The sequence below is a fragment of the Taeniopygia guttata genome, chromosome 1 (assembly GCF_048771995.1).
Source record: "Taeniopygia guttata chromosome 1, bTaeGut7.mat, whole genome shotgun sequence".
Lineage (NCBI taxonomy): Eukaryota > Metazoa > Chordata > Aves > Passeriformes > Estrildidae > Taeniopygia > Taeniopygia guttata.
The window spans coordinates 111,497,048-111,521,547 of record NC_133024.1 but is presented as its reverse complement, the minus strand read 5'-3'; the positions used below and the strand labels follow the sequence as shown (position 1 = coordinate 111,521,547).

Here is a 24,500-nt window from a genome sequence, read left to right as displayed (position 1 = left end):
ATGAAGACATTTAAAGCCTCGCATGCTCTCTCAAGCAGACGCCTTGCGTGCCTCGCTCTTGCCGGTGCAGCAGCTGAATTTCCACACGCACACGCACACGCCCGCTGCTCACACCAGCCGCCACCGTGCGAACCGGCACACGGGGACACGCTCCCGCATCCCCGAGTGACCCCGCATCCCCACCTCCAGCTCCTCCTGCCCCACCACAGCCCGACCCCAGCCTCGGCTCCCGCGGGGTCGCGATGGGAGCTGCTCCCCACGGAGCCTCCGGAGCGCGGAGCCCCGGCCACCCTCGCACCGCGCCGGGAGGGATGCGGAGCCGCGGTCCCCGCTCCGCCGCTCTCCCTTTAGGGCTTTCGGAAACTTTTCTCCCCACCGTGCCGGGGGCTGCGGCCAGGGCCGAGCCGAGCCGGGAAGTTTGTCCCGTGGGCGCTGGGTCGGAGCAACTTTCCCCGCACGGCCCCTGGAGCTCCGAGCGCTCCGGCTGCCCGGGGGCCGTGCGGGAGAAACGCGAGGAGGAGCTCGCTTCGGGGGAGGGGGAGATGGAGCCGGGGCGTGGGTAAGCCGCTCCCTTCTTCTTCCTCCTCCTCCTCCTCCTCCTCCTCCTCCTCCTCCCCCCGTCGGCTGCTCCAGTCTGGCAGCCAGGCGGCCGCTGCCTCCGGCCGGAGCCGCCGCACTCGGGAAGCGACTCCCGGCCCCGGGATGGGGACGCTGCTGGCGGCTCCGGGATTGCTGCTGCTGCTCCTCCTGGCCGGCACCGCGGGGCTCTGCCGGGCGCTCTTCTCCCTCCCGCTCCGCGTGTCCCACCCCGCCGCCCCCGCCGGGTCGCCGCCCGCCCCGGTGGTGCTGCGGCCGGCCAGCGGCAGCCGCCAGCAGGATGCCCCCGGGGCTGCGGACGGCTTGGCCTTGGCCTCGGATCCCGGCGGCACCCTCAACTTTTTAGCCATGGTGGAGAACCTCCAGGGAGACTCCGGCCGCGGTTACTACCTGGAGATGCTGATCGGGACCCCTCCGCAGGCGGTAGGAGCGGGCCGGGGGCTGGGGGCGCTGGGAGGGATGGAGAGGAGGGGGTCAAACTTCTCCTGGGTGGGAGCGACTCGGCCGCCCCGCAACTCGCGGCTCCAACGCAACTTTGTCCCGGTGCTCGGCGCTGGCGCCTCCTCCCTTCCCCTTTCTCGCCCTCCCTTCCCGGGAGACGGGGCCGGTGCCCGGCGCGGGGGAGCGGCGGCAGCAGCAGCGACTTTCCTCGGACCCGCAGGGAGGAGAGAAAGGAGAGAAGCATCCCCGGCTGCCCCGTCCTGCCCCTGCTCGGGAATTCTGCGGATCTGATCCCCAGGATTTCTTTTAGGCTGTGTCACGGCGTCTGGATCCGAAGCGAGTTGCTCTGCCAGTCGAACTGACCGTGTTTTAGAGACAGCGGGTGCTTTTTTTGTTATTCTTTGCTTTTTTAAGCTGCTCTGCATCGTGATTGGGTGCTTTGGTAGATCTTCCCAGTGCTCCCGGGAGAATCACTCGGCATCTTCCTGCTAAACTAAGTGATGGCTGGGCACAACCAGCCCCTTCTGTCGGGAATCCATGTGTTACTGATCAACGGGGCAAAGAACGTGTGTGCGTTCTGAATATTGTTTTCAGATAAAGCGTGTTGCCTTGAATCTTCCCTCTCTGCCTCCACCAGTGTGGCTGAAGTTTGTTTCGAGTTGGGTTTTTTTTTTGTTTGGTTTTTTTTTTTTGTTTTGTTTTTTTTTTTTTTTTTTCCATGTAGTTGCTCTTTCATCCGTGTCATGAGATCCCAGGAGGAGCGGGGCTGGGCTGCTGGTGGGATGACTAGTCAGCTGAGCGGGGATTAATTTCCTGAGAGCCCTCGGGGCTTTCCTTCAGAACTTTGTGTTTGCTTCAGGAGTTTAGGTCCTGAGGTTCCCAGTGTAGACAGAAAAAAAAAAAAAAAATCTTTATTCCTCTGCTTAACTCCCCTACGTAATAAAAAGTCAATGAATGCCAGAATGTGCAGCCAATGGGGAGCGTTCGGCCGTCATTGCATTTTTGGATGTCTGTGAGCTCTTTCTTTTTTTGCCCCTCGAATATAAGAGGATTGGCCACATCATCTCTCTAATCACAAGATATCACACTGGAATCAATACATGCATTGAGAAAGGCTGGCATTGTTTTATGATCAATAAGTAGAGATTTTTTATTTTTTTTTAACCCATAACTAGGTCTGACATATCAAGGTGTGGCCCAGTAGCCACAGAGGCCATGAAATATTTTTTCCTCTGTGTTGAGTGATGCATATTTGACTAGTGCTGTTAGTGTGGTGTGGTGTGTGCTTCATAACTCCAGGGAATATTCAAACATTCAATATTGGCTTCTGCCAGAATCAAGACACCAGATTTGATTGGACTAATCACCCAATTCAGCATGTCTTAGATGAAAAAAAATAACTTCAGGTAGGAAAAGTGACTATCCAGTATATTATCTCCTTACATGTCTAGGGGCATGGGAAGAAATGGAGAAGGAAAAATGTGACAGGCCTTTAATAATATGACTGGAGGTCTAAGAGGGAGAAATGTGCTGCCCTCAGAACACCCACAGGCTTCACTTATGCTTAACAGCTCGTATCACTTTTATTACAGGTGATGGAAGGTTTCAGCTAGACTTGCCTCTGATTTTTATTTTTTCCACATTAAAAAAGCATTCTTTGAATCTGATTGCAAAGCTTTTACTACTTCAAACTAGTTCTGACTTCTTGCAAAGTTAATTATTTTAAAGACTACCACTGGTTTAGCACATGTGAGGTTTTATTCACAAGTAGACCCACTGAGGTTGTAAGTAAGATTATAAATGCTTCTGTTTCCCAAAGCAGATCTTGGTGTGTGTAATGACTCAGTGGAGTGCAGTTAGAATTTATTCTGTACTTTTGACGAGGATGAATTTGTTATCTCACTCCCTGCCGGAAACCAGAAGACTTAAAGATCACAAATGTACTTGCTGTTTTTCTGCTTTGCAACGAGTAGTATAAAGCTACAAAGCTGCTGCTGTTGGTACTTGAATGCTTCACATGCTGCTACTAAAAGCAAGTGTCTGCATAGTGCCAAGCGTTGGATTGTGTTAAGCTCCTTGGGCAAGTCGTTGCTGGAGTTGGGAGTGGGCTGTGCATGATGGTGTAGAAAAGGAAAAATCTTTTCCTGATTTAAACGCTCCTCCCAACCTGACTTTGCTTCACGTCAGAAGCTGCGCCGCAAAGCGACGCTCGGACACCTTCCTTTGCTCTTTACCCCTCCAGCTTGGGGCTTCCCAGCTGCCTGCCCGAGCCAGGCCTGTGCCACGACTGCCAGCCCAGGGAGCAGGAGCGCTGCCCTGACATTGTGCCAAGGAGGAAGGAGGATGCTGGCAGCGAGGAGCGGTGCGGCTGCGCTTCCGCGCTCTCAGAGCGGGAAGGTGCGTGGCACAGCTGCTGCTCTGCACAGGAGCACACGGGGGATGGGGAAATACTCACAGGGCAGTGGTGGACCACGACCAAGTAGCAAGCTGTGAGAAGGGAAAGCAGATTTGGTGTCGTGGTTGCAGTAGAGTTGGCGCCCAGTGACTTCGGGAGCGTGTGCGTCAAGTGTTGGAAGCTGCTGAGCCAGAATGGGGAATGAACATTTGTGAAAGGCTTCAGCACTACAGGGCTTGCTTTACTGCTCAGCTGCATTTTTAGAAATTTTCCTTTTTTAATTCCTGTTCTTGGAAGGAAGCTACTATGACAGAATCTCGTTTTTCAGGTCATTTAAGGCGTACTTTTTGGCTTTCGTTCCAATTCGGATTTGTCATATAGCAGATAAACACAGCACAGAACTGCGATTCACAATGGCAGTTCTGAAACACTTGTTCTGACGGTACAAAAATAGAGCAGCTGCGTGAAGTCAAAATTTATTTTATTTCCAAAACAGGAAACTTCAATGCAGTCAATCCAGTTTTGCAAAGTGTTTGCAGCCAAAGTGTTTCTGATCATTTCCAGTTTTATGATACAGTATCCTTCCTAATCCTATCAGATCTCCAGACCAGCTACCAGGTTGGTGTCAAGTGTTATTACTCCCACTAATTCTTATTCATTCACATGTAGACCTACTTAAGAATTATGTGAAAGGTGAAAACGGTCTGTTGTATTGAAGGGTGTGATGTATTTGTCCCTTATTTCATGGATGTATTATTATGTGTCCTAATCCTGATGGATTATGGGCTTTATACCTGTCTGTATAGGTGCACTTCTTCCAGTTCCAGATTTAAATAAGAGGTGGCAAGAGCCCAATATGAATTGTGTGCAGTGTTCTTAGCTATTTCTTTAAATAATCTGATGGAATTCCTTTGCTCTACCTTTTATTATTTTGCCTACCCTGAGATTATAAGCACTGTGAGAAATTGAATCCAAGATAACTTAGGTTTTTTTGCTATCTTCACTGCAGTCCTCTTCATATTAATTTTGTTTCTCCTACAAGCTTTTGACCAAAAGAATAGTCAAACTCTTAAAAAAACCTCATGTTTTTCACAGCTTTCTTGAAGTCCATCTGGACTGCATTAAACGTTTGCAGGGACAGTACCAATGCCTCATCTTGCCTCTTGTACAAGGTGGGGGTAGTCCAGCTGATCCCACTGCATTTCCAAGCTGTGTTTTTATGGAGAACAGGTAAATGTTATTCCTGCAGCTTCTCTGTGAAAGAGAGGCCAGGCGTCAGCCCCGGAGAGCTCGGGTCTGATTAACCACAGAAGGACCCAACTTGTGCTCTGAATGCCACAGCTCCTTTCTCTCAGACTCAGTTTTTCATTCTGTCCATGAAGAGGCTTTTAAATCTGCTGTTTATCCTAACGGCAGTTTGTTCTGTGCACAGGGTGAGCAAAAACCCCTTCTATAAAATTGCTCCCAAGTTTTAAGGTCAGTGTGGATGTTGGGTCTAACGGCCCCCGCTGCAAAACACAAACTTCAGTTCCCACATAATTGGTGGGAGGTTATCTTCCCTTCCACTTCTTCCAGCTATTAAAGAGAGGAATGATAAAGAAGGAGATGTATTAAATACCTCTAGTGTGTCGTGGAGTCACAATTTATGGCTTCGTGTTTTGAAGGTGATGTAAACAGACATTAACAAGTTCTGAACTTGCAGCCATTATTTCTTAATTGGTAGTAGTTCTCATTCCTTGAGTGTTGAAAGGAATGAAGATCTGAGGAAAGATTCAATTGCTCTTGTAATTTGATTTTTGGTGCTGTACTATTCCCCAACAAGCTCAGCTGCGCTTTCTTAATTTTGCTGAAAAGGAGCTCACTGTCTTTCTAGATACAAGGAGTTTTAAAATTTGATCTTTCTTTCTTCAAATATCTGAAGGCAAGTTCCATCTCAAGTCTATCTTTCTTTCTTTTTCTTTTTTTTTTTTTTTTTTTTTTGTAATTATTAAAGTCTTTTGTATTTATTTTTGAGTTCTTTAAGAAAGTTGAAAAAAACAAAAGGCTGAGAAGCAAAGACAAGTTCTATGGTGCATTGGAGTGTTTTGAGGTGACAGCATCAAAATCCTTCCAGATCTGTCTAGTGGAGATAGTATTGAAATGCAAAAATATTCCAGTTTTTAAATGGTGATTTGAGTCAGTTTTGGTTGTTGTTGTTGTTGAATACCTGCAAAATGAAAAGGACGTGGACTTGGCAGTTGTAATTCAGGACTAATACAGTGAACAGCTGAGCTGTGATGTGATTTTGACCCAAGACAAGCAAGCAAACATACCAGGTTTGGGTTGACCAAAAAGTCCCTGCCTTTACAAATTAACATTCTAGCACCTTCTTCCATCCAAAATTAGCCCTGGCAAAAGAGGCTGCGTGGGAGCAGTAGCGACTGTACTATAGAAATAACCCAAAATGTGAGTGCTGATTTCACTGAATGGAAGAGGCTCACTGTGGTCATTCCTCAGGATGTGCTTCTCTCCCCGAGTTAGGGATCAGAGCCCTACTAAATGTTCCTTTAAAGGAGCTTTCTCCTCTTCAGAGGAGTGATGGAAGCTTTATTATGCAGGATCTCTGGCTGAGGCAATCCTGAATTCAGATCCTGGTGGATCAGGGCAGAAGAGCTGTTGTGAGGAGCAGGGGTGGTGGAAATAGGTGTCAGGTTCACATTTTTTACCACTTTGCATTTCATTTCTTATCAAGGAAAAAGCTCAGTTATATCTGGAAAGAGAAAAGTAGAGGACAAGCAAATAACTGTTTTGCCTGAATAATGTGTAAATTAGTTGGGATTTGGAGTAGAAATGAGATGAAAATGAAACAGTGGATGAAAGAAAGCCCATGTGCAATTTCCATGTGTTTGGTTGATTTAGATTATTAAGGAAGAAATAGTTCTCTTCTTCTTTGGGTTTTTCTTGTGGTTTTTTTCCCTTTTTCCCCCCTCTCTAACTAGAGGACTGTGAGCTCTAGGGATAGCACCTATCAAGACAGATTTAAAAGCTGCTACACCTTGCAGGGGTCTTCATTTTCTTGAAGAGCACTTACGACTTCGAGTATGTGAGCACACCTTAGCTATTACATTGCCTCCACATATTATAATTTTTGAAATGTCCTCACTCAGTGTAACTGAAACAAGTCTGACCTGAAGTGTTATCTGGTCATTGTCAAGTAGAGCTCTGTTTGAAAAAGGAAGCTGGTACAATGGCTCTCACATGTGCCTCTCCAGTGTGGCTCGGACAGACCTCTCTCCCCCTTTTCCTACTGTCTGCAAAATACAGATTTAATTGTACAAACAACTGTGTAAATAAGTGAAGGAACCTGTTGCTTCTATTTCAGCATAGATCAGGGTTTGAGATCAAATCTTCAAAGTAAAGGAGGCAGCTCTCAGCTGCCTTAAAAAAAGGAAGTGTTTTTTCCTGCTATTGACAGGCCTGTCCTATGTTTTGCTGCTTTCCAGCTTGGGTTTGCTCTAGATCCAAGCTGTTGAAGCAAACACAGAACATGTTCTGAGGTCACTTTTACACCTGAATTTGTATCCATCAGCTCTGTGCCCTTCAAAGCACTTAAAACAGCCCAGGACTAGGTAGATCTTACTTTCCTTTCTGCTCGTGCTTCCACCACAGCGACTGGATGGTGGAGTTAAGGAGCTGGGCTGGCAGGACCCGGTCACTCGGGCTGGGAGCAGCCCAGCTGAGAGGAGAACCTCAGCATGAGCAGCCCACTGTGCTTTTCCCTTGCTCAAAACGCTCAGGGAGCTCCTCCACCGCTGGCAGCACCTGAAGGAGGTCAGTGTAGGAGCGTGCCCTGGAGGAGATGGGCCAGAGACTGCCCACACAGCCACACCACAGACAACAAACATCAGGCCTCAAGAAATAAGAAGCCACAACTAATGGCATCCACACAGCTTATGGTGAGGAGCAAAGGACTCTGGGACCAATTGGGAGTGGCCATGCAGATCATCAGCCCGTGATTGGCAGGAAGGCTTCTAGAACATTCTAGACATATAGAGACTCTATATATATATATATGCAGAGAGAGTCTCTCACAGAATATAAATATATATATTCATTCTCACAGAATGCTCTAATGTTCTAGAAGCCTTCTGGCTAATATGTATTGTGTGTGTATATATATATTATATATATATATGTATGTGTGTATCATCCCCACTTTGGGGTCTTCTGAAGCAGCCTCTTTATGTTTTGTTTTGAATCCCTCTTTATGGGGATTCAATTTATTTAATATAAATTTATTTAATAAATTTTTTTTTCATTTATTTAATAAATATAATTTTTATTTATTTAATAAATATCTTCCCTGTTGGCGCTTCACTTGTACCCATCCCTTCCTTGTTGCTGTGCCACGCCATCACAGCATCGCCGAGCTCCCAAGACCAGAGGGTTTCCCTGTCCACCCCACAGATCCCTTGGGGTGTTTTTGCCAGCCCATCTCTGGGGCTGTCTCTGCTCTGCTGCCAGCCAGGGCAGAGATCCCAGGCAGCCAGACACGCGCCGCAACAGCTCTGGTCTGCACCAACCCCACAGCCTTGGTTTGTCTGCGGTGGCTCCTGCTTGGCACAGAGAGGGATGCAGCAGCCTGGCATCACCTGAGAACCTGTGCCAGTTTGAGAAGCAAGATATATTCCATTTGCCATCTGTATGGCAGTTGTCTTCTGTAAGTGGGCAGTTTTTCTTATCTCTTCCACAACCAGTTCTCCCTCCAGAGAGACATCTGCTGATCGTGGGCTATTGAATGTCACAGCATGACTGATAAGAACTGTGACACCCCATTCTGAGATGCTCCACCCAGAGGGAGGAGACAAGCATTCCTACCTGGATATAATCTGGGGTTTTGGGACACCAGACTCAGCCTTTCCACTGGTTCCTAGGAGGAACAGCTGGGGTTTTCCAATGGACCTTCAGAGGAAGACTACACCCTTCACTGACAGAACAAGAGGACACAGTCTCAAGCTATGTCAGGAAAGGTATAGGTTGGATATTAGGAAAAAATTTTTCACTGAAAGAATAATAAAATACTGGAATTGTCTTCCCAGTGAGGTGGGAACACATCTCTGGATGTGTTTAAAAAAAGACTGGACATGGCACTTGGTGCTATAGTCTAGTTGAGGTGTTAGGGCATAGGTTGGACTTGATGATCTTAGAGGTCCCTTCCAACCTCATTATTCTGTGATTCTGTGATTCTGCAGGATCACTGCTCCGACAGAACCACATCTGCCACTCCAGGAGGAGTGCAGCCATTCCAATTTGGACTGCTACCAACACTGTGGCCAAAAGTGTGTCTGGTTGCATTCTGACTCTGTCAGCGGTTTTCCTTCTGTATTATTGCATGTATTTTGTTTCTTTTCCGTTTTCCTAATAAATTGTATTTCTGACTTGGAGTCTCTCACTGGTTTTGCTTTCAAACCAGAACAGAGCCTCACCACTGAGCTCGAAAACTTCTCCCCCTTAGGGTGAGAGCAGCTGCTGGTGCCCACAGGCCCAGCCAGTTCAGCAGCCTTGCCCCAGGTGTGGTTGTCCAATGGACTTTTGGCCGTGCACATCTGAGAGCAGCCACGTAGCAAAGTCAGCCCTGGAGCCTTCAGAAAGCATCAGGCCAGAGTCAATGTGTGCTCCCTCTTTTGCCAAAGGTTGATAAAATTGCACCTTTTTTCCCCCTGGTCTCACTCCTCCCTCAGAGTTCTTCCCTCCTTCTTCGTTTTGCCTGTCTTTCCTACTGCTCTCGCTGCCTTTTTTATGTCTAAGAGTATTTTATGGGGAGAGCAGCTGGGGATGAATGTTCTTGACTTTGGTTTTGTTTCGTTTTTTTTTTAAAAGTCCTTCTCTAACAGATGAAACCTGTGGGGTGTCATGGGGAGGGAATTTGAGAAAAACAAGCTAGATGGGGGAGAAAGATCTGATTCGAGTGAAAATTACAATTCACTGAATACAATTAATGTGTCATAATTAAGCCCTTTTGAAGGGAATCTGTTAATACAGTAATTGCACTCTGCAATCCTTTTTTCCCCTCACCACTGCTTACTAATAATTTTATATTGTGAAAAACAAATTACTTGTAGATTTTGTCCTCTTTGCTCAGCTTGCGAGTACTAAAATTAGTTGATTTTATTTAGCTTTATGGTTGGCTTATTTTTGTACCTATTTACTAGCAAAAGCTGCTATTAAGCTAGATTGCATGTGTTCAGGGAAAATGCTGGTCTCACATCCTAGTCTGGTCTTATTTTAAAAGAGGAAAGGTATTAATGCTGCAGTAACACTTGGTAAGCTTCTCCTCCCTAAATATAGAGAGTAATCCTTTTGGATCCTAAGGGATCCAAAACTCCAAAACTGGCATTTTTGATTTAAAGAAAAAACCTGACAACTCAAGAACTGAGAGTCACCTTTCCACTTGAGAGAGGGATTAAAGGTCAGCTCCTGCCATTTAACAGGGGAAAAATAATTGGATGCTTTTGTTATCCATCTCTCAGATAACTCCTTGATATTTATGAGTGGATCTGCCTGTGAGAGTGGCTCTTAGCAGAGCACCTGGAAGCCCACCTAGTGCTCAGGCTCAGGTCAAGGCCAGATGTAAGAATTTTTTTCACCACTCAGGCTCTTTCTGCTTCCTACTTTGCTTCCATAAGAAGCTTCACACCAGAGAAGATCAGGATTTGGGGTTTCTGCAGGAACAAAAGGCTTACCTGCTTTGTCATCATATGGAAGCTTGGGTCCTGCATGTGCCAACTTGAACATTTTATTGTGGCATTTGGGAAGAAAGGAATTTGAAGAATTTGCCATTGGCAGCAATAGTTTTGGCATAGAAAATAAAATACTGGGGTGTTTTGTTTTGACTGCAGGATTTGGATCTGTTTTCAAAATTCTGACCGTGAAATCTCGAGGGAGGTTTTTTCTTCACTTTTTTTTTTTTTCTATGCAATTCGAAACTTTACTTCCAGAATTCCATTATGATACCTGTGGATACAGAAACCTTGAATGTCAGTGTCTACAGTATAAGAAATTAGCAGTTGTGGCATCTTTTCAAGGCCAGATTGGATGGGGCTTTTAGAAACATGGTCTAATGGAAGGTTCCCTGCCCATGGCAGGAGGTGAAATGAGGTGATTTTTAAAATCCCTCCCAACCCAAACCATTCCACGATTCTATGATTCAAGCCAGAGCACACTACAGCAGCTTGAGCTCTTCAGGGCAGTATTGCTGTGCTGCTTAAGTGTGGTTTGGAAAGGCTGTGCTTTTATGCACTGTGCTGCCTGGTAGATGTCTGCTGCAGGAAAGAGTGAAGTGTGAGGCGTGTCAGAAGATGATTCATCATTCCTACCTTTTCTCTGACTAAAGAGATTTTTATTTAATTCATTCATTTTTCTTCTCAGCGACTCTCGGTTTGGAAATAAAACAGAGGAGTTCAAAGGTGGTCACACTTCCCAAAAGTCTGGGAGCTGCTGGAGCACTGTAACATCTGATGCAGTCACAGTGCTGCAGCTTAACTGTCAGAGAATAATCTTCTCATTACTTCTCAGAAGCAAAGTCCTTCAGGGAATAACACAGACATTTCACATGCTCCAAAGTGCCAGGTTTTTGCATTAGAACCACTAAGATAAACCATGTGGGGGATGGGGAAAGTTCACAAAATTTCTCAGGAGCTGTGGTTATGAACGCTGGTGTGTGCTACATGTTCCAGCTAAAATTAATTTTCATTTGCACTCTGCTGAGCCTTCAGGTTTACCTTGAATGTCCTTTGGCCATCGGCAAGTGACCAGATGCCAGTGGTACTTGCTGCAGCTTTTTGTCCAGGTTTGGGAGCTTTTCTCCATGGCAGGTGTGCACAACAGCATTTGCTTTGCCAGCGGGCAAAATTCTACAATTCCAGTGCCCTGAGCACAACCAGCTCCAGAATGGTTTGGGTTGAAAAGGATCCTCAAGACCATCCAATTCCAGCTCCCAGCACACATCCATCATCACACAATGGGATGTAACCTCTGGCCAGAGTAGAAGGAAGCTGATTCCAACACTGGAATTGTTGCTGTGTGGAGGAATGGGTTGTAGGGAGCTGCTGTTATGGCATGTCCAGGCAGACTTTATCAACCCGAAAGCATAGCAAAGTCTTTTAACTTCCTGCCCTACAAACTCAATCTGGTATCTGGAAATGAAGCTGTGTTCCTGCATGCCTCTGTGTTCTCCTGTGTAATCAAGATTTTTATAGTGGAACTTGGTTAACAATTGTAATGATGTATGAGCCACGGGCAAAGCTGGTTCATTTCCCAGAGCTGCTGCCTCTCCAGCATTAGCCAGGGGAAAGAGTAAAGTATGAATGTTTGAAGAGAGAGAGAAATAAACTACTCCAAGAGCAGGGGAGGAACAGTGCTGCTTTCAAAAAAGAGAATTTTTTTGAAAAGCATGACTTATTTCACTTGAGAATCAAAACTGCCTTTTAAATTGTCCTGCCAAATTTTTAAGTAAAAACATTAGAACAAATATGAATAAAAATCATGATTCTTATTTTTAATTAATCAAACACATCATTGATTAACAGGTTTTTTTTTTCTTTTTTTTCCCTCCAATCAAATAGTACTTCCTACTAATGTGGAGCATAAAGCTGATTTCTCTTTGTGCCTTTTAACTCCCTTGTATAATTCAGAGGAACACCCATGATGACAATCAAACTCTGCTTGGCAATATCCTAAATAGGTCAGGTGCAATGGGGAGCAAAAGCCTTCCGTCTATTGTATTCCCTTTATTAATTGCCAGGGAAATAAAACCAGTGCAGTTGCATCACCTTGTTTGTGCTCTGGGACCTGGGACTCCCTGCGCACATTCCTGTGGCCACCAAAGATGGCATGCAGCAGTGGGAAGCTGCCTGGCCCTACACCTTTTCCCCAGAGGTGTGGCACAACTTTTCTGACAGGAAACACGATCAGAATAACCAAATTCCAGCCTTTGTGCCTGACTTCGATGAACTTGTGGGTTTTATCCTGATCTTTCCCTCCTTCCCTTCCTTTGCCTGCACTGGCAGATGCAGTCATGTCCCTTTACCATCCTACCAGCCCAGCAAGTGTGTGAAAGTGTGGGATGGTGGCTGTTGCTGGGCAGAAAGGGAGGAAAGAGGTGGGAGCTGCTGTGACAGGTGAGGAAGAGGTGGTTGAAGGTAGTTAAGAGGGTAGGATCGGCCTCTTCAGCTCCTCAGGCTGACACAACCCAGATCTTGTGTTAAATAAAACCTGGCAGTGCTGCAAACCAGGCCTGAAGAACAAGTCCTGGCATTTTTATAGTAGAGTTCATGCCTTGAAGTACAGGGAGTCCATAGCTGGCTTTCCAAGGTGTGTGCTTGTTTATTTACCTCTCCATACCCAACTATCCTGGCCAATCCAGGGATCTCACTGGGTGAATGTGGGAATGTCTGTACTTTCTGCTTTCAGAGCCCTGAACTTGCCTTAAGCAGCAAGCTGGGTGTTCCCATGGCACCATATCTGTTGGAACTCAAAATGTCCCTCAGACATTTTTGGAGGTTCCAGGCCCAGGTCAGAAGCATTTGAGACCCTGGCAGGCAGCTGGAAACAGCTGTGATTTTGAGTTTGAGCCATGGAATGATTTACCAACTTTGCAGGAAGAACAAAAAGTCACAAAAGTTTAGATGTTATAGTAGAAGTAGTTATAAAGTAGAGGGAAGAATTTTTAGTATTGTACAGGGTGGGTTTTAACACCTGTACAGGGTTTTTTTTTGTTCTGTACATGGGGGTCAGAGGTTCTAACGTGGAGGAATGTAGGTCAGTCCTGTTCCTCCTCTTTCTTCTTCCTTACCTCCATGTTCTTGGTGATGTTGGCACTCACAGATTGGTTTAGAGTAGAAAAGCACCATTTAATATAGGTAATAGGCATTGGGGAAAAACTGTAACCATGTAACACGTAATGTACCATATAAAAGCCAGCAGCAGCCCTGGGCAGAGGGGGAGAGAAGAAGCAGTCGGGAGTCAGAGAGGATGTCAGGGTGTGTATGTGCCTCTGCCTGAGCTGTGAGCAAACCACAGCAGCCCCAGAAGAAAATCTTTTAGATAACTTGCAATAAACTGCCTTGAGACCAGACAACAGAGATTGCTGGGTTTTTCTTTGGAAGCACAGGTTGGAGGAGAGACTTTTCCACCACACGGAACCCCTGAACCAGGCCTGGGTTCCGACACATATCCATTGACTTCCATGTTTTGGGAAGGTTGGTTGCTTCACTGTTGTGGTGAGCAGATGGAGAAAACCCAGGGAAAACTTCGGCACTTTGGGTTTATTACAGTGTTTTAGGAGAACAGGCTGGAAAACATCTCTAAGCATTCCGTGTCCTTGAAGAGAAGCACCAAGAAACCATTAGGAGGAATTCCTGAAAGCAGGCAGTAAGTGCAGCTAGGAAGATGCTGTAATGAGTGCTGCCCCACGGAGTGGGTATGGAAGTGCTGCTGGGAAGAGCTCGTTCCAGGGAGAACGGATAGACTTGATGAGTCAGGGGTGTCCTGCTTTCACCTCTCCTCCTCACAGCTCGCCAGGCTTTGAAAAACCTTTGCTAACAAGCACTCGTCTCCAAAACTAACATCTTGACAGAGGAGGGAAAAAAAAAAAAAATGGAAAGAATCATGTCACTAAAAGAGCGAGGTGGAGGGTAGAGGAGAGGTAAGAGATCAGACCTGGCATGCAGCCTTCTGAAAAATCTGATTTTTTTCACTGCTGTCCTGCAAGTCTCATTTTCTTTCTATCTACCTCCAAAATGTAGCCTTTTTTCAGTGTTACTCACTACCTTCAAATCAAAGTATTATTGAATGGCTTGGGTCAGAAGAGAACTTCAAGATCATCTTGTTCCACCCCCTGCCATGGCAGGGACACCTTCCACTGTCTCAGGTTGCTCCAAGCCCCATCCAACCTGGCCTTGGGCACTTCCAAGGATCCAGAGGCATCCAAAACTTCTCTGGGCAACCTGTGCCAGGGCCTCACCACCCTCACAGGGAAGTTTTCACTAATATCCCATCTAAGCCTACTCTGTTTCAGTTTAAAGCCATTCCCCGTGTTATTGTAAACAGCATCTCTAAAAAACAAAACAAAAACAAAAACAAACAAAACCACAAACAAACAAACAACAAAAAGAACAACACTTCTTAAGTGTTGAAGGAGCAGCTTTGGCTTGGTTTCACACCTCCAATGCCATTTGAAAGCCAGGATCTTATTTAAATTTGAGCTTGAAGTTCAAATCTTTGGTATGAGGAAGATGTTTGGAAGAAAGTAAGAATACAGGAGTGGGACTGAACCTCTCCTGCAGGGTTTCTGCCTTCTGCTGAAGGGCAAGGGGCTGTGGTGTCTTTGGCAGAAGGGAGATTGCCAGAAAAAGAGCAGTGCTCATGAATCTAGGGATGCCTTCTAGCCTGTGCTCAAGAACATTAGGAATGAGCTTCATTCCCCTGATGAATTTTATTATTTCCAGATGGCACAGTAAACATGGGCAGTGACTCACCTAGAGGGTGAGGAAGGTTTTAAGATTAGTCACTTCAAGCCTTCTTGAGTTTGCCTAGCATGGCTTACCTCTGTACATATGTGTAAAACTGTTTTGGTGTAACTGCAGTTGGAGGGTTGTTGATTTAGCTTCAAAACAAGCCTTTTCTTTTTTTTTTTTTTTTTTTTTTACTATAGGATTTCTGAAGCTAGGTAGAGAGGAGTTAAAAATGTTTCTTTTTTTTTATTTTATTTTATTTGACAGCAGTTTCACTGAATCTAATGAGCAATAGAAGAAAAGAAAAGAATGACCTGACAAAATAAATTGGAAGCTAATTTTGGAGAGCAAAAGCCTTGGAAAATTGAAATTCTGAACTGAATGCAGCTTCTAACTGTAATCATTCACTGGGTATAATACATTAATGTAGGCTTACTGATTTCATTTCCTTAACCCAAGAAAGAAAAAAAAAAAAAAAAAAGGCAAAAAGCTCTACTTAATATTGTATTCTGAAAGGTAAGGTAAGCATGTAAAGTAAGCATGATTTCTCTTTTGTTTTTTTGTGACTCCCTTAAAAAAGCCCAACCTCTAAAATTCTTTGAAATGATTATACTTTTCAGAAAGATCATGCCCTAAGTAGTGCTGGTGAGCAGAACAGCCACAGCAGACATTTCACCTCAGACAGTGCCCTGTTTACTGGGGAGCTGGAAGCTCTCCCCCTGCTCAGGTCCTCCTGCAGCATCCTCAGCTCCATCTGATGTCCCAAAGAGCTCAAAATCCTTCTGGGCAGTGCCCAGCAGCTCTGCCCTGGGGTGGTGACACTCTGTGGTTTCAAGTGAGAAAGAGTTTTATGCTGAGAAGTGTTGGAACTCAAAATGTCCCTCAGACATTTCTGGAGGTTCCAGGCCCAGGTCAGAAGCATTTGAGACCCTGGCAGGCAGCTGGAAACAGCTGTGATTTTGGGTTTGAGCCATGGAATGATTTACCAACCTTGCAGGAAGAACAAGAAGTCACAAAAGTTTAGATATTATAGTAGAAGTAGTCACAAAGTAAAGGGAAGAATTTTTGAGTGCTGTACAGGGGGGTTTTGGTTTTGTACATGGGGGTCAGAGGTTTTAAGATGGAGGGATCTGGGCCTGTCCTGTCCTCCCTCTTTCTTCTTCCTTACCTCCATGTTCTTGGTGATGTTGGCACTCACAAATTGGTTTAGAGTAGAAAATCAGCATTTAATATAGGTAATAGGCATTGGGGAAAAACTGTAAACATGTAACACATAATGTACCATATAAAAGCCAGCAGCAGCCCTGGGCAGGGAGAGAAGAAGCAGTCGGGAGTCAGAGAGGATGTCAGGGTGTGTGTGTGCCTCTGCCTGAGCTGTGAGCAAACCACAGCAGCCCAAGAAGAAAATCTTTTAGATAACTTGCAATAAACTGCCTTGAGACCAGACAACAGAAGAATACTGAGCCTTTCTTTGGAAGCAGGGGTTGGAGGAGAGATTTTTCCACCACACGGAACCACCCCCGACCCAGGGTGAGCTCCGGCAGAGAAGGAGCCTGTGAAATGGGTGATGCCACTCACAAACACATCTCCAAGAGTTAAGCTGTTTTTAGTTACGGAATTATTGAATTAATAGCTGTGTCTCCAGCACCTTAAGTCCCCCTGTTCTCCAGGGAGGGAGGGGTGAGCTCTGGATGAGACTCTTGCTAATTTAGAACACAGGGCTTAGACTTAGCCTGTCTCTAAACCAAGGCTGCGTGGGCACTGGGATTCCTCTCGAGGCTTGCAGTTGAATGTGAGAGCTGCTCCCAGTGGCATTTGGCTTACAGCCTCCCTGTCTCATCAGCGCTGTGCTGTAATTACCAGGAAATTGATTAATTTTGTTCCTTTACACCTCCTAACAGGTGGAAACGGGTTTTTGGATTTAACAAGAGCTTTGTGTGCACTTAAACGCAAATAGCGGATGTCTCATGCCTTTGTTCTTGAATTTCAGAGTGTTTGTGGGGGTTTTGTTAATCCTGCATTAGTCTAGGCACTCATTATCTTTCCATTCAAGAACGTGTGTGGTATAAGTACAGCAAATCTACAGATTTTCCTCACTCAAATTTGGGAGGATTTCTGCTGCTCTCAGTAAGCACTAACTCTGCTTGTGTTTAAGGGTTGGTGCCTACCCTGGGGAAGGCTGATGAAGGAACCTCTTGGCTTCCATGCAGGTTTGGCTTCCCTCTGAAGGTTTGGCTCCCTGTGGGTCTCTGTGGGACCCCTACATCTGTTAAAAGACTGTCACACTTTCCCTTCTTCTTCTCAAGCCGTTTAAAGCCTGTCAACACTTATTTACAGGTAATTTTTTTTTCTACAACTCTATATTGTTATTACTCTGTAATTAGTCCAGATTTTCCTTAAAACCCAATGCTTTAAGCAAAGCATGACTCCAGCTACAGCTGGTTTATGTGAACTACAGGATTGCTTCACACACCTGTTTTTGTCTGCTACAGGGTGTGAGGTGGGAGAGAGACTCATATCTGGGGGGGGAATAAAAAAAGAGGGATAAAAGGTTAATCTTTTCAGAAAAGGCAATGAGACAAAATTGCTACGATTCACACAGCTCTAAGATAAGCAAGTAATGGCTCATGTTCAACAGCAAAGCATGTTCATATAGCATGAATAGGATGGATGTGTTGTATGATAAATCTAGACACAGCAAATAAATTTCAGCCTGAAAAATAAGATAGCACATGAGATGGCATGTGCAGAGAGAATGCTAATGTTTAGGGAACCGAGGGCATTGACAGGAAGGAGAGCGTAGAAATGAAGAATAGATATTTTGTTTTGTTACCAGGATTGATTGGCTGACTATTTTTTTTTGTCTTTAAACCATAATAGCCTTCCCTTATTGTCAAAATGATAATATATATAAAGCACTTCCTGTAATATTTTTCTTCAAAATGACTATTCATCAGTCCCGCAGTCAGATGCTCATATTTCAACTCACAATTTAGTTTAGCAAGTTTATACTTCAGAGCAATCTGTCATTTTAGCATTTGTGTTTTTTGTACAAATCTCCACTACAGAAGCATGCAGTGCTCTTAAACATGGATAGATTGGCTAATCCAGATAGTACTTTGTAATCTTCTGGCAAAGAGAGAGATTATAGCTTTTCAGGCAGGAGAAAAGAAATTTTCCTTCCAGTCTAGCAGTGCAGATCATGGAGAGCTTGAGGGGAAAAACTCTTGGTCTTCTGCTGGGCCCAGTGAGGGTGTGAGAGTGTTTGGGAATGGATGTTTTAAGTGGCTGGGGAAGAGAATGAATGTGAAGATTGTAAATGTAAAAGTAGTAAATGTAAATGCCAGGTCCTGGCACGACCTGGGAATGTGAGGGGAAAGGCAGCAAAGGCCAAACACTCTGGAGAGCTTGGTCTGCTGCTGGCTCTGGTTCTCCTGTTAACTCCCCAGACTGCAAACACAGCACAGTTCCTGTGACAAACTTCTGCTGTTGTGAAAGCAGGAGTTATCTTTGGTGATAAACTTGACCTTCTGGTTTGTCCACGTTTTCGTGCAGCAATAAATCACCTTCCTTTGCATCCTCAGAGCTGCAGCAAAATGTGGGCACCACCTGCTGAACAAACATCATTAGAAAATTAATCTCATTCTTTTTTTTGTTTTTTTTTTTTTTCTTTCCTGACAATGCCTCTCTTATGTTGGCTGTATGGGTGAACCCTTCTTGTGACCATGGGAGGGGTTTTTTTGGAGGTAGGAGCAGATAGGTTTGTTTTCTCTGCTGAGGTGACCTCACTCAGGGTAACACTGGAAATACCCCTCCTGTACTTGGTGTAAAATGTGGGTCTGCCTTCCTTCTCCTCCTCTTCCTCCTCCTCCATGCTGAATATGATGCCAACCAAGCTGCAGAGGATAATTTGGCTGAGGTGTTCCTCCAGTGCAGGGACTGCTTGTGAGCAGTGAAAAATGGGAGAGTGCATCCTTGCCCCAGTGTTCATAGGCAGTGTGCCAGTCCAACAAATTTACCTATTTTTGTTTCCAGTCTTACCTTTTAAACAAAATACATATCATTCTGCAAGCAGAAATCTGTCATTGTGGAGGCTTTTCAGGTTTATGTCTGACTTTGCAGACTTCTACATCTAGAAATGCTTCAAAAAATTTTTCTTAATTCTTCTTTTAAATTGTCTTTATTTCTGTATCTTCAGAGGAACAGATGAAGAATCTATATTAAAGCCTAGCCTTCTGATATTTTTTTTTTATTAAAAAGTAGGCTGTAAATGCTAACTCTAAGTAACACAGGGGAGAAAAACCCATACAGTATGTTTGTGCTTAAAAAGCCACTGTATATTGTAACATTGCTAATTTGTAGAAACAAATTACTGAAATAACCTGACTGACACTCAGTGCCAATAATAACACGTAATAACTGTGGGCAAACACAGCATATAGTTACTGGTGTTTTCTTTTCTGTGTGATGGTTGTAAGCAATTCTTGCCAGATGGGCTGATAATGTAATTAGGAATCATTGTGTTAAATGAGGCAGCATTTAAATTGCCAACTAATTTTCCTATCTATTAACCAGCTTGAGAAAGAAGAGCTGTTACCCAAATGCTTTCTAACTGCTAATCCCTAACAAGAAGCAGCACTTCTTTGAACCATTTATTTTTTTGAAGCACTGTCTAGCAGATTATTTTCTGGAGGGTTTATTATGTGTGGGACAAAATAAGAAAGAGAATTAAGAGATAGTACAAGCTCAGGGGTGAGATGGGGTGGACGTCTACATCTACATTGTGATGTGTGGTAACAGCTCCTGAGCAGGTAATGGGATGATTCCTATTTCTGGTCTCTGCATGGGGATAAAAACTTTTTTACTTTGTCATAGTTCACTGTGTGACATGCTCCAGCAAGCATATAGAATTACAAACCCTATTTTAAGTGGGTGCTTTGGGAGAAATCATGAAAGCATGAAAAGGTTTTGAGTGGCACAAGAATGTTACTGGTGTGGAATGGTTGTGCTCTTTACTGAGGACAAGAGAAAAGTGAAAAGAAAGGGGTGCCCTTGGGTCGAGTTAAAATCCCAGAGGAGGCATGATGGCTTGTAGTTTTCATCATGAAAAGAGATATCATTGCTAAAAAGGAGTAGGTTTAGATATCAGAAAAAATTCTTCCTTCAGGAGGGTGGGCAGGCAGTGCCCAAGGCCAGGTTGGACACTGGGGCTGGAGCAGCCTGGGACAGTGGGAGGTGTCCCTGCCATGGCAGGGGTGGCACTGGATGGGCTTTCAGGTCCCTTCCCACCCAAACCTTTCTGTGGCTCTGTGAATTCTTACAGAGCCCCTTGCATTGCTCTGCTGCCTTGTGAAGAAAACTATCAATTATCATTAAAATTTTGACTGAACCCCAGAGTAAATGTAAGGTTGAATGAGATTGTTTTCTGTATTTATGGCCCTATGTGTGCAATTCCTACTCCTTTTTTTTTTTTTTCCCACTCCCTATGCTTCAGATGAAGCAGGAACAAAGAGCCAAATACATTTTTGCAGTCTTGTTTCTTTACAGAATCATGGAATAGTTAAGGCTGGTAAAAACCTTTCAGATGAAGTCCAGCCATCAGCTCAGCACCACCACCATGTTCACCAAAAAATTATGTTCTCAAGTGCCATATTCATGTGTTTTTAACAATTCCAGGGATAATGACTTTTCCACTTCCCCGGTCAGTTTGGTCAAGTGCTTTACAACAATTTCCGAGGAAATATTTCTCCAATATCCCAAACCTCCCCTGGTGCAGCTTGAGGCCATTTCCCCTGATCCTGTCACTTGTTATCTGTGAAAAAAGACTGACACCAGCTCACTCCAACCTCCTTTCAAGTAGCTGTAGAAAGTTAGCCTGTCTAGTGGTGGAACTTTATTGCTTGACCTAAAAGGATTGATCAGACCTGTGAACTTGGGGAAAAAAAAATACAGTTGATTTTTCTATGGACTAGTCTTTTAGTGGGGATGAAGAGTATCCCTAGTTCAGTGTGGGTAACCCAGGGAATCACAATAAAAACGGCAGGTTTGCAGGCAAGCCCCAGGATTCCACACCTGGAAAAGGCTGTGTATGCTAAATCATGCAGACAGCTGCTTCAAAAAAAAAAAAAAAAATCCATTTTGCACTTTTATCCTGTGGGATTTGTTTCAGATTTTTTTCTGGATGTTACCAAAACCTCCCAATCTCAAACTAAAACAGGGAAGAGGAACTTCTACAAAGTCTGAGCAGGGTGTGTGCCAGAACAGAGGAGACTTCTGTCCCAGCTAAGGGATAGGAGCAACCTCTATGCAACAAAAAATGAATGATTGCTGCTCTCACTTTCCCTTGAAAATGTGAAGGAAGTCACTTTGTGAATGCATGGTGGATAACTGCAAATTGTTTTATGCCAGGCAGTTAAATGAGGCATGAATAACAACCAGTCTAGTGTGGATGTGTCATATTGACATCACCTGCTGTACCAGGGCAGGTGCCTGAACCACAGACAGCCAAAGCTTTGCTGAGGGAAAAAATGATAACACATCAATAGGCAATTTCTGTTCTTTCTGGTAGCAAAATACAACAATATTTAGCAATGGAAGGCTTAAAAATATTAAAGACATAGTGGTAAGTTAAATTATGAAGCTGTGTAGCATGCAGTAAGTGCTATTTGATGCTGCTGCTACATCAAGCACTGGAAAGTTTAAGGGATGTATTGACAAAGTGTTTGACTTCCAGTTGAAAGAAATCATTGGGACTGGGGAATTTTTAGTGTCTCTACCCCTTCAGAATAGAAAAAAATGTAAAATGCATGACCTCCGAGGCTTCTGCTTTCAGTGCTGATGACTTCCAGTAAACAAGTTTAGATTTGCTTCTTTTTGCAACCACAAATTAATGGCATATAGATAGAGTCAGACTCTGTTAGTTTGTCATGGCAGAGGTGGATGTTCCTGTCTTGCTTACTGTAAAATAGGGATCTTTATGAGCCTCCTGTTAATAATAACAACTCTATTTGCATATAGGAAATGCAGAAAATAATCTCCAGGTACTTTACTAGGTGCAGATTTCGTTTCCCACAGCTGTGGTTAAGGTGATCTTTAGAGGGAAGAAACAATTTAGTGCATTTACTCTCAGTGTCTGTTGTGTGAGTCTGAAATTGAACTTGGAAACTATTGTAAATGCAGGTGAACCCAATGGGAAGAAATGATGATGTCTGACTCAATTCAGAAGGCTGAATTATTTCTTTATTATAACTATGTTAAAATACATTAATATACTACATAAAAGGAGGATACTAAAACTACATACTACTTTCTCTGACTCTAACACAACTTGTGAGTCCAGACACAGGTGGGTTGGATTGGATTTCATTGGATTGGATTGGATTGGATTGGCCATCAGGCTCAAACAATCCTCACCAGAATCCAACCAAGCAATCACTCCAGGTAAACAATTCTCCAAACACATTCCACACAGGAAAAACAAGGAGCAGAAATAGAAATTGTTTTCTCTTTCATTTCTCTCTGTGCACCTCTATGAAAAATCCTGAGAGGGAGAGAAATGTGCTTGCCACAGGAAACCACAAAATAAACCACCAAAAAATCACAAAAAAAGGCTTTGCTTCTTCCAACAGCAAAAGGAAAGTAGTTTCTAATTGGTTTTAATGCTAATATCTAATCTAAACCCACTCTGGCAGTTTGAAGCCATTCCCTGTGTCCTGTCCCTCCATGCCCTGGAAATTGTCTCTCTCCAGCTTTCCTGGGGCTCCTTCAGACCCTGCAAGGCCACCCTGAGCTCAGCCCAAAGCTTCTGCTGTGCAGGGGAACAATCCCAGCTGTGCCAGCCTTTCCTCCCAGCAGAGCTGCTCCATCCCTCTGCTCATCCTGGAGCCTCCTCTGGGCTCTCTGCAGCAGCTCCAGCTCCTCCTGGGCTGGGGCAGCTCTGCAGGTGGGATCTCACCTGTGGGGCTCAGGGACACAATCCCCCTCTCACCTCTGCCCACACTGCTTTGGATACAGCCAAGGACACAATTGGCTTTCTGGGCTGCAAGTTGACATTCCCAAGGACATGTCCAGCCCATCAGCATCCCCATGTCCTTCTCAGCAGGTGTCGGAATCTGAGATATTGATGATTCCGAGATCGTAGAAAGTCTCTGTCTTTCTGCCCTGTTGCCAAAGAAGAAGCCATAATTCGTCTGTGCTGGTTTCAAGGTTGTTTATTCTGTTTATCTCTAACATGTTCTGCTGCCCTGCCGCAGCTCTGTCCTGCAGGGCAGCGTGTGGGGCTCTGCCCTCAGTGGGATGGTACAAACATTAAATACCAGAAACTACCTGTGCTGGATTTACAATAACGTGCCAATATCTGTCACCTACGTTGGACAGTGTGTCCCCAGCCTGAACCAACAGAAAAATGCCAACACCACAGTGAAACATGGAGGGCATGAAGAAGGAGGAAAAGGACAAGACACACCCAATTTCCTCCATCTTGTCCCCTTTGAACCCCTTATCTAGAATCCTAAAATTTTACTTTTGCACCCGTGCCACACTTAATTATTACTTATATCAAACACTCAGAGCTTGTAATTCATCCTGTAAGATTGAAAACTCTTTTCCATGGACAGAGATCAGAGACAGTGTCTCTGGGGGCTCTGTCCAGGGGGGTTCCTGACCCCTGCCAGGGTCCCAGACCTGCCTGGGCAGCCAGAGGGAAGCCCTGGACTCCCACAAGCAGGGCTGCTGTCCGTGGCTGAGTAGGACAGGACAGGATGGAAGCCCTGGACCATGGCTCCTTCAGTGGCCACCTTGTGCCTCTCCAGCACTCGCCTGAAGCTGCCCCAGCATCTCTGCGAAATCATGAAAGTGCCTCTTAATGAGATGTGAAGGCACTAAAGAAAATTCAGGAGAGAAAGGGAACTCAGTAAGTTATACCCACCCCAAATTGAGCTGCTAATCACTGGTGCTATTGTGAGGACTACAATAAATCAGTGTCTGCCCTGCATCTCATTATGCACAAACATGTGGCTGGAGAATGTCAGCCTCAATAGCATCTGTCATGTGAGCACTGCCGTGTCCGAGGGGGCTGGAGTGGCATGGTTAGCCAGCTTTGTGCTTTCCCTCTTTCTTTGTAGGGGAATATCTGTTTTCTCCTGGAAATCTCCATTTGCTCCGTCCTGTGGGCAGTAAATCGGCCCTTTCCTTGGATGGTTTGTGAATTCCGTGACGATAACATTGTATTTAAGGTGTGGGGGTAAAATAGCATTCGTATGTGTCATATGTAGTGATTTTTGTTTCGATTTGGTTGGGTTTTTCTTTTTTTCTCCCCCGAATCCTCCTCCGTGTATGGTGCCATGCATATCACTGAGGCTAAGGCAACACCTACATGTATTTATGCAGCTGATCTATAGTGCCCATTGCTCAAGCATCACAGACTACCTGGGAAGGGCTAATTAATTTAAGCCCTGCAGCACCCCTTTGAGGCAAATTTTGTCAGTCCTGATAGATGCAGGCACACATTGTAGCTACTCTTCGTTGTTTATTTTTAATATTATTTCTATGCCAGAGAATGGGGGGAAAATGAATAG

General features: G+C 44.7%; 1 protein-coding gene across 1 annotated transcript in view; it reads left to right on the top strand.

The window, feature by feature from the left end:
* Positions 1-310: 310 nt before the first annotated feature.
* BACE2 (beta-secretase 2) overlaps positions 311-24,500 on the top strand; it is a 57,310-nt gene continuing 33,120 nt past the window's right edge. The window contains exon 1 of the mRNA XM_030283865.4: positions 311-1,020. Within this exon, the coding sequence (XP_030139725.4) occupies positions 703-1,020 (318 nt within the window). The 5' untranslated portion in view covers positions 311-702. The remainder of the gene's footprint in view (positions 1,021-24,500) is intronic.